At 48.5% G+C, this 10,724-nt stretch overlaps 1 protein-coding gene across 1 annotated transcript; it reads left to right on the top strand.

Moving 5' to 3' along the window:
• Window positions 1-500: 500 nt before the first annotated feature.
• On the top strand, window positions 501-10,394 carry atxn2l (ataxin 2-like). Its single transcript, XM_076996966.1, is given in 25 exon segments — window positions 501-854; window positions 1,134-1,240; window positions 2,406-2,445; window positions 2,606-2,662; window positions 2,828-2,899; window positions 3,152-3,326; window positions 3,814-3,935; window positions 4,252-4,343; window positions 4,556-4,777; window positions 4,891-5,243; window positions 5,394-5,477; window positions 5,643-5,777; window positions 5,910-5,978; window positions 6,067-6,128; window positions 6,271-6,635; window positions 6,822-6,891; window positions 6,998-7,021; window positions 7,023-7,133; window positions 7,224-7,287; window positions 8,114-8,271; window positions 8,452-8,584; window positions 8,692-8,801; window positions 8,922-9,101; window positions 9,450-9,645; window positions 9,913-10,394. Coding segments are annotated over 25 exon segments (3,081 nt in total). The 5' UTR covers window positions 501-833; the 3' UTR covers window positions 9,972-10,394.
• Window positions 10,395-10,724: the final 330 nt, after the last annotated feature.

The raw sequence follows: 10,724 nt of genomic DNA, 5'->3' as shown, positions 1-10,724 counted from the left end.
GTGGTGTTACGTATAAGGCGAATTGAATAGGGTCTAGTAGCTTTTAGTTATTTCAACTGCATTTATAAACAAAGTCAAAAAGACGATCGCTCCGTTTGTGGTAACATTATGTTGAATATGTGAAATATTCGGTTGGAACCAGAGGCTATTTACGTCGCCGAAGATATTGTTTTACAACCAAGGAATGCGGCTAAAAGAGCCTGCTAACGTGGAGCTGTGCAGGGTTGCCAGATTCAGATTCTTTTCTTTATTTAACTCCCCAAAGCTTTAGCCACGATTCGGCAGAGGATGAAAACGTGTGTGTGTGTGTGTGTATATATATATATATATATATATATATATATATATATAGAGAGAGAGAGAGAGAGAGAGAGAGTATTGTAGTTATGTTGTAAGACAAAACCACTACGACGAACGGTGGATTCGCTTATTTTGGTGACAAACCCAGCCGGAGTGCGCTGAATGAAAACGTCGATGCGTCATTGATCTAGTTTCACCAGGGGACGGACCAATCAAGGCGGAGATTGTTGACAACGGGTTGCCATTACGTTTAAGGCAAAATCCTAAAGACGTGGTACCGGCTTTTTTTTTTATAAGAAATATTGTTTGACACTTCCTCAAGAGTGCTCATGACATGTTTTCGAAGTAAAGAAGAAGATTCAGGGCTACCGGGAAGAAAAATCATCAAGGATTACAGGACATTTCCGACATATTCGAATATTAAGATAGTTGGGTTGCTAGCTAGCTAGCTGTCTTACACTGAAGAAACCCCCTCGCTGCTCCGAAGTAACGTTAGGGGAATTCGGCCAGCTAAGTTAGCAATCGAGCTAGCTATGTCTTTCCGCCGCCAGAATGTGAGTACAAATTTTACATGATTCTACACACAACAAATGGCTTAAACGAGGGACTGTGCTTAGTATTCATATATGACTATATACAGACTACTTGGCTAGATAAATATTAGTTAAACTAGGTTAGCTATGATTGTTAACTACCGTTAGCTAGCTAACTTAGTACTTCTAAGTAACAGTTAGCTGGTTAGCTTACACGAACTCAAAAACGCGTAACATTAGATTCGTGTTTGTAGAAGGTCAGTATGTGGAAATATAAATTTAAATAACATGTTTTTTCAGCAACAGTCTGGACCAGGTGGCCGCAAAACCTCGAATGGAACTTCTGGATCGGCCGGCATGTCATCCACAGTTCCTGGGAGTAACACTACCAGAACAACCCCGGGGAGGTAACCTGAACCCGGCTACTCTTCACAGAAAGTCCGGGGATTGTTATTTCACGAAGAGGCCTACCGGTTAAAATGGGCGTGTGCGTTATATGTAAATGAGGAACGGGCCAGAAAAGACCAATTGGACAATGTCTTATTGAAGCACCGGACACGAAGACCAATCGGAACTGAGCAGTAATAATTGACATGGTTTATGACCAATTAATCGCTGGAGTTTATAGCCCAAAACGCCTGCCTCCGCAAGTACCCTGAACAAATAGGTGTCGGAGAATTGTTGATTGACGCTACAATTGACCAATCACTTCTCTCTGGGCGGGCACTAGTGGTAGAGCGCTGGTGTTTTGTTGTTGTTTTTCTAAACCATATGACACAGAATAGTGTTTTGCGTCTTAAATCGAGCATTGCAGACCGACTTCATCGTTTAAAGCCCGGAATGAACGTGACAAAAAAGTATTAAATCCACCATTTCGAAACGTTTCTTGTGCAAGTAGGCCTTCGAAACCTTAGCTTTTAATGTCGCTGTCTAGCTGACTACATACGTCAACCTATTTGTCTTGTATTGTTACGGGTTGTATCTCGGCTGGAGCGGTCGAGCTAGCTTAGCCGCCGCGCGGGCTTCTCTCCTCTCAGTAAATCACGCTCGGCGTTGCACGTAGTTGTCTTTTAAATCTAACTACAGCTTGTTGTTAGAAACTAGACGAATCTCGCCCAAAATGTTCATATTGTAGCCTCGTTAGCCTGTTCGTTGTTAATGGTTTGCTAGTGAGAACACACAATGCCAGTGTGGCTGTTTTATGTGCACTCGGCTGTGTTTTGTGGCTGGAGGGTCCAGTTAGGCTCCCGGTAACCACCGTGTCGATGCCCCAGGAGCCGCTCCACTAACGGGGGGCTGTAAGGAGGCTGAACAGGGTCTGTGAGGGAATGTTGTTGTGTCAAATGATTAGTGCTCTGAGCGAAGGACCACGTTTGGGCGACGTGGGTGTCTTGTTTGTAATTCCCTTGTTCATAAACAGCAGAACACACACACACACACACACACACACACACACACACACACACACACACACACACACCAAAAATATTTGAGCATAATACTTTAAGTATTTAAACCTCTGTACAAATATTGAAATTTGTACATATTGAAATAAGTTGTTGTCATTTTCAGGAACAGAAACTCCGTGAAGCCTTCCTCACAGTCTTCCCCTGTATGTAATATAACTAATATTTATTAATTCATATTATACCTGTGTCTATTTGCTCAGTGCTTTGTTACTGATAAAAATACTCTTATGCACTTACATATTAGCATATTCTATCCACTTAGCTATGCCCTAATTAGCACGAGTATTGTGTTTATCTTCGTAGGCGTTTGAGGGTATCTACAACAACTCGCGGATGCTTCATTTTTTCACGGCAGTGGTGGTGAGTTTCCTGTCCTTCAGGACCGAGCTGTTGGACCTCAGCAGAGGAGAACACTGCTGTTTCTGTTTCCCATCTTCAGATTACTTCCTGTTTACCGGCTGCTCGTCATTTTGTGTCTACTGTTCATACTTCATCCATGCATTCCTCCCATTCCTGTCTCCACAGGGCTGCAGGTGTGATGTGAGGGTGAAGAATGGAGGTGTTTTTGAGGGCATATTCAAGACTTTAAGCTCGAGAGTAAGTGGAAAAAATCTGCATGGTTCAGACTTCATGTATATTCCTGTACTAGGAATTGGTCATTGAAAGACCTGTATTTGTCATATGCACAATGATCTATAAGAAACAATTGGGGGCTATGTTAGTGCATGAAAGTGTATGTATCTATAAGTTTGCTATGAAGTAGGTGCCAATAACTTTGCTGATGAGACAGGATTGACATTGGAGAAATTAACCTTTAGTGTGTGTGTGTGTGTGTGTGTGTGTGTGTAGTGTGAGCTGGCTGTGGATGCTGTGCATAAAGTTAGGGGTGAGGATGGAGATGGTTGTGGAGGTGGAGCATCCACACACCCCAGGAGAGAGGAGATTACAGACACCATGATCTTCAGCCCCAGTGACCTAATCACCATGACCTGCAGAGATGTGGACCTCAACTATGCTACCCGAGGTGTGTGTATATGCACGAGAGTCCCCTGTAGTGATGCACGTTGCACTAATATTGCCAAAAGTATTCGCTCACCCATGCAAATAATTGGATTCACGTGTTCCAGTCACTTCCAAGGTCAAAGGCACAAGTTAAGTTGCTATATTGCCAATTGTGATTTTCACCGCAATCGTAATTAGTCCTCTACATTTACCCATCTGTGCAGTGATCACTAGGGGTCTGTGACAGGTGCCCAGAGCAGAGGTCACTGACCTCAGGTGACCTCAGGTCAGCCCTAGCCTGGGGAGCATTTGGGGTTAAGTGCCTTGCTCAAGGGCACTTCAGTCATGTCCTAGGACCTGGGAATCGAACCCACAAACCTCCGGTCACAAAATTGATTCCCTAACCACCAGACTGCATGGACAGTGGCGTACACTCTAATGTATGTTCATAGAAATATTGATGATCCTGGATGTTAAGTTTGAGATTGTGTGTGTGCACGTGTGTGTAGACACCTTCACAGATGCAACAGTGGGCTCGTCCAGAGTTAACGGTGACCACAGAGAGAAGGTGTTACAGAGGTGGGATGGAGGAGACAGCAACGGAGAGAACTACGATCTAGACAATGATGCAGTGAGTTTAACCTCCCATCATGCACAAACTCAAACGTGTACCCGTTTACACACACATATTTATCAGAGGCTACGACTGTAGTGTGTGGACAGAGGATGGTCTAGGCTAGATAATACAGCAGTGTGTTGTATTCCCAGAACCAGATAAACCAGGTGAATCATTGTAATGAACGTACCCTGGTGCTTTTCAACGCTTTCAGTATGATGGGCTTTTCCCATGTCATTTTTCGGCTGGAGCTGATTAATTTCAGATGTTTTCTATCTATCTCTCTCTCTCTCTCTCTCCCTCTCTCCCTCTCTCCCTCCCCTCTTTGCAGGCTAATGGTTGGGATGCCAGTGAGATGTTCCGTTTCAATGAAGAAACATATGGGGTGAAGTCCACCTATGACTCCAGCCTCGCAATGTACACGTACGTTTATCTGCAACACACACACACACACGTGAAACAATGTGAAGGGTTTTTTATGCCTGATGCTAAACTGCACTGCCATTGAGATGCATACAAAATCTTTAACAAATCAAAACTTCAGTCTGAGGCAGCAGTAGACCTAATGTGCAGGTGGGGGATTTTTTAACAAAAGATAACCATGAAACATTGATACATGGTTGAAACCCCCTCAGGGTTCCCCTGGAGCGGAATACATCGGAAGGCTACCGGCAGCGAGAGGCACGAGCCGCACGACTGGCCAGTGAAATTGAGTCCAGTTCACAGTACCGCCACCGGGTGGCGCTGGAGAATGACGAAGGCAGGAGCGAAGAGGATAAATACAGTGCTGTGGTGCGGGACGGAGGGGAGCGGGAGAGAGGGAGAGACAGCCCTGGGTTTCTCAGCTCCGGGAGCCGGTCAGTCCGCCACACTGCCCTTAGCCACGGCTTTTCTCTCGGACCCTTTTTACCTGTCCTCTGTGCTGTCCGTTATTGTAGATTTCCTCCATTCTTTCCACTCTTTCTCGTAGGGATGGCAAGTATATTCAGAGGCCAAGAGAGAGAGAGATGGGTGTGTCGAGGGGCGAGAGAGAAAGAGGAGGGGCCTCCTCCTCCCTCCCTAATCGAACAAACAGACCCCCCCCTTCCAGTTCCTCCCCCAGACCTCCTCTTCCCTCTGGCACCAGTCAGCCCACTACGCCCTCTGATAGGAACAGCCCACTGTCTATCAGAGGGGGATACTCCCCTCACCAGACACAGTGTAGCCCACCTGCTCATCCCCGGCCCATGGAACCGGGCCTCAACAGCCCCCCCGGTCCACACATCCCTCACTCACTCTCACACCCACAGTCCCTCTCGGACTCCACGCGACCCGTCAATGGAGGTACGTTGCGTGCATGTGTGTGTGTGTGTGTGGTTGGGGGGGGGGGGGGGGGGGGGGGGGTTGGTGGGCGGGTGTGGGTTACACAGGGCTGTGATACTATGACGTTCATGTTTGATGCTGTTAAATTGATATTTTTTGTGTGTAATCTAGTATCGTCCAGAACGTCCCCCAAATCTCAGAGGCCTGCACAGACCAGGAGTTTGCGCTCCACCAACTCCCACTCCTCACCCACAGGTACACACACACACACACACACACATGCACACACACGCACACACACTTGCGTTCATTTAGAGTACACACTGAACTTTATATGAAGCTGCCACACACTCTTTTTTGTTGTTGTTGTTTTTTTATTACAACCCTTTCGTTCTTCCCGTTATCTCTTCCTCTCTTCAGTCTCTCATTCCCCTAAACCTGATGCACACACCCAAGATCCTCTTCCTCAGTCCGCTTCTACCTACCTGGACACCCCTGCAGTTACCATGGTGACCCCAAAACCCCCTGGCCCCACCCCTCTCTTTCCTGTAGATGGTGAGCAGAACTGGTTGGATTGATGATGATGATGATGATGATGATGATAATTCTTCCATTGATAGAATCCGTGGCATCTGTGGTTAACCCTATTTTATTTTTTTATTCCTCTTCTTATATGTTTTGTTACAGTAAATGAGATTTTGTCAAAGGAGAGGACGGACAACCCCGCCACTCCTCAGGATGGCAAGAGCAATAAAGGTGGAACTTTCTTTACACTTGGGCACTTCCACGTTCTCCTCACCTTTAAAATATTTTGAATGTAATGAATCGCTCTCTTGGTTGCCAGCTGCCTCAGTTCAGCAGAGGTCACAGATAGAGGAGCTTCGTAAGTTTGGGAAGGAGTTCAGGGTGAGTACCTACGTGGGCTTGAGGTCTTTGAGCTTTTCTCTCCTTTTTACACGGTCACACACAACTCCTCTGCTAAGCTTTGTGGAGTCGGGATGCAGTGAAGGTCCAAGTCGGTCTAATCGACACTCTCATTGGTTCACAGCTACAGCCCACCTCCTCCGCGTCCAGCACTACAGCCGCACCCAACGACCCTCCGCAAGCAAGCCCCGCCCACGGCATGCAGGCAGACCCCGCCTCCTCCGCAGAGCTCAAAACGGCCTCGCCGACGACTCTTAGCCAGGAGCCTTCGTCGAGCGAGACAAGCAGAGAGGCCTGCACCGAGGGCCCGGCTCCACCCACCCCCACACCGCTCACCCCCACCGCTACGCCCACGCCTACCCCCGCTGGTGCTCCACAGCCCCCCGCTTCAGACGGCCAGGCTGCCGCGGTGGCCCCCCAGCCCGCCAGGACCCTGGCCCGGGAAGACGGCCGAGCCGAGGCTGGCGAGCGAGAGGAGGGCGTGGCCGAGTAAGTAGGAGGCGGAGACATTATGATGGAAGTAACAGAACTCTTAACCAGGGGTGTCCTCTTTGGTTGGAGATGTGCTTTAAACGTTGTGATGCATCATAACCAGTCACGTGTTCCCAGTATGTACATGTGACGTGTTCGGGTTCGCTGCTTGTGTATTGAACCTGCTTGTCCTGTTTTTGGCAGTCAAGTGAAGAAATCCACACTAAACCCCAACGCCAAAGAGTTTAACCCCACCAAGGCCCATCTCCCCATGGTCAGTGTGGTCCAGCAGTCACCTTTAAGTAAGATGTGTTTAGGTTCCTCTTTCGTAGCTGTTGAGGGACATGCTCATGCCTGTTTGCCTTGTGTTTGGGGTTCAGGTGAAGCCCGCGGCCACGCCCACGCCCCCCCCGCCCCGCCCCCCAGAGCCCCTCCGTGATGCTGCAGCCTCCTGCTGGCCAGGGAGCCATATACAGCCCCCAGTACCTGAGCTACATGTCACCCATAGCTGTACAGGTACACACACACACACACACACACACACACATTTCGTATGTACACAACATGGCTGACTGTATATGTGAGGGATTTGTCTTCCTCCTCCAGGCCCCTCAGATGTACCAGTACACCGTGTCAACTGTCAGCCAGGGCAAATACACCAGAGCTAAAGGTAAACACCTCCACACCCACTCCACTGCACCATCTAGACACGTCCTCCACCCCCCCAGCGCTTAGCAACCCATCTGAGACAGCACGTTCTCTGCAGGCTCTGACCGGGTTCCAGTAATGGCCACGGCACCAGTCGCGTCTCTCTCCCTCGTGTTGAATTGCCATGTAGAAATACCGTCGAGGTTGTTTTAGCTCCCCTTCTAAAAACCCAAACATCTTCCTCTGCAAACACCTGCTCTGGATAACGAACGTGGACGCCCTAGCGCAGCAGGGTCCATTCGGCCCGTGAGATGAGCCCATCTGGCACTCACGGACTGAACTGTTGCCCCGGTGTGAGTCTGTTACCTCCCTAAGCCTTTGATCTTCATCAATAAAAGATCATACCTGTGTAATCACCGAGTAGGGCTTCATTATCCACTTAGTACAGTTCCCAGGGCTGTATTCTTAGAAACCGTTCCCATTGGTTCTTTTGATCATTCTGAGATAAAGTGAATGAGCTCTTTCATAAGGCTGGGTTGTGTTGCAGTAATGATATAAGTGGTACAAGCCACAGTATGTTTAGATGCCATTAAAAACCCCCTTCCACTAATAATAATAATGTCATGTTTATATAGCGCGTAGGTTCTTATAGCTGACGAGCGGTACATCTGTTTACGGTGGATCACTCTGATCTGTTATGTGGTGAAAGGTCTTTTAGACTGTTCATTCCTAAAGGCGTTTTAAGGCTGCAGATGTGTGGGAGAGTCTGAACCCCACACGCATGAGGGCAGCCGAGCCGCACGCGCTCTGCTCACGCGCTCTGCTCACGCGCTCCTTCCTTTTCTCAGGCTCGGTGGTGGGTCCCCGTCCAGACCACAGCTCCTCCGCTCCCCCCATGATTCAGGCAGCATCTGCAGCAGGTCCTCCCCTGGTGGCCTCCCCTTACCCACAGTCCTACCTGCAGTACAGCCAGGTCATCCCTGCCATACCTCACTACCCTGGACAGGTACCCGCGTGTTTTACGGCTCAGCCCAGTCTTCACCGCACACACACACACACACACACACACACACACAGCACTGTGCAACTGTTCTAACTCCTTTGTTGTTATAATAGTAGAAAGAGTAATATCTAACTGTTTCCATAACTGTCATGTCATAAAAACACATCTCTCCCCCCCCCCCAGCCTGTGTACTCCATGCTGCCGGGCGGGACACGGATGTTGAGTTCAGGAGGTCACCCTCAGACACTGGGGCCCCCTGGCCCTCAGTACCCGGGCCAGAGTGAAGGACCTCCAGGAGCCCAGCAGGGCATGTACAGTATGTCCCACACCGTTGCTGGCCATCACTTACATATATTATATACAAATATGTTTGTTCATGGCACACACATTTGCCAAATGCCTGACTGGATCTTGTCTTCCTAGCCCCACAGTCATTCTCCCATCCCTCAGCCTCTCTGCACCCACCACAGCCCTCCAGCACCCCCACGGGGAGCCAGCCACCCCCACAGCACCCTGCCCCCAGCCCGGGACAGGTACCGTCACCTGCTACCTTACCGGCTCACAGCGTCTTGTATAAATTGGTGTGTAGTTTGAAAGATAGTCTAACTTGCTCACTCTGGTTTTCTCTCTCTCTCTCTCTTCTCTCTCTGTAGTCTGCGCAGTCAGGTCCACAGCCTCAGACTTTATACCATTCAGGTCCACTGTCAGCCCCAACGCCCCCTAACCTGCCCCCGGGCCACAGCTCGCCCCAAGCCTCCTACCCTCTCCAGAGCTACAGTCTGCCAGGCCACCAGCTGCCCCACCCCTACCAGTCCCTGGGGCCGCTCACGCAGGTACCACACGCCCTCCTGTGGAAGTGGAGTGTGACGTGTGTATGAGTGTGCAGCTACGTTTTACTCCCACACCATGACACCATGGGGGTGGTGGGTGCTTTTAGCTTCTCTCTTTCATTCTTCACGTCCCACTCAGTTTCACTCCGTGCAGAAGAATTCATCACATTCACAAAATTCTCACAGACATGCAGTCATTTAATGTAGCGTGTGTGTATCAAACCACTTTGCTTTGCTAATACTCTTTTCACATGCTCTTTCTGTCTTGCGCTCTCTCTCTCTCTCTCTCTCTCTCTCTCTCTCTCTCTCTCTCTCTCTCTCTCTCTCTCTCTCCCCCACCCTCCCCTGTAGGCTCATGTTTCAGGAGCTCTCTCGGGTCCTCACCCCTCCGGAGGTCATGGCCCTCCACAGATGATGCTGCTTCACGCCCCGCCTCCCCCGCAGCAGGGCCCCGGGTCAGGTCCCGGGCCCCAGCACCCCCCGCACGGACCTCCACCACCCCAGCAGGGAGCGCATCAACATTACACCTACATCGGGCACCACCAGGGTGAGCTGCCTTCACAGTGTCAACCTCATTCCACATTCCAGCAGCTGTTACTTGGCTTTTTTGTTTAAAGTCGCTTAAACGTGCTATATGATGTAGTAACTACGACGTGCGCAAATACTTACTATAGTTAAACGACCTGCTAGGTCCTCGACTACTTGAGTAACATTACAGGAAGAATGACAGTGAGAGTTCCAAAAGAAGCACTGATGAGGTGGGGTGACGGACGTGTTCTTGACCAATAACGACGGCTTGTTTTGGTGACCTCAGCCATGCAGGTGCAGCCACACCCCTCACAGCAGCTGTCCTTCCATCCCTCTGGAAACTGAGCGAAGCCACACAGTCCGAGCTCGGGCTCCAGCTGCCCTGTTTCTGGAGTGAGAGTTCCTCTCCACACACACATATATATGACCACACACACACACACTTCAAAGACCCATTGTCTACTTTTACTCCAGAAACAGAATTCTTCTGATTTTGTTTTTATCTTTATTTGTTGGAAAGACTGTCTGTTTTTTTTTTTTTTTATTTTGTTTGTTTGTTTGTTTTGGTTGGTTTGAAGAAGCGGTGTGAATGGGGCACAGTGTGTGTGTGTCTAAAACAAAGAGTGAGTGTGAGAGTGAAACTGAGCTCGAGCTGAATGAGACCTTTTATAAAGACAGTATGACTCGTCCCTTCTTCCTCAAACCCTTAATTATTAAATAATAAAAAAATAATAAAATGTACAAAAAATAAATAAAATTTCAAACTCTCCAAGTTGGGGTTCGTGTGTCTGGATCTTGACTTTATCTAGTGTTAAAAAGCCATTCAGAACAAAAACAAGTGTTCATGTAGCAGTAACATACATCAGTAATGTAGCTGCCTAACAGATGTGATCTCATTGTGCTAAATGTCTATTCAGAGGTGCTAGATGCCTGGACAGCAGGCTGGACAAAACTGATTCTGATGCAATATGTGGACATAAAATACATACCGGTAGGCAACAAACTATATATCGGGCATATCAGGTGCCACATGATTCAATACGTATGTATATCAATCTTCGTAGTCAGAAATATCTTGAATATACAGTAATAATAATG

The sequence above is a fragment of the Brachyhypopomus gauderio genome, chromosome 2 (genome assembly GCF_052324685.1).
Source record: "Brachyhypopomus gauderio isolate BG-103 chromosome 2, BGAUD_0.2, whole genome shotgun sequence".
NCBI classification, from domain to species: Eukaryota; Metazoa; Chordata; class Actinopteri; order Gymnotiformes; family Hypopomidae; genus Brachyhypopomus; species Brachyhypopomus gauderio.
Note: the sequence above shows the minus strand (reverse complement) of the source record. Positions and strands in the feature narration are given on the sequence as shown.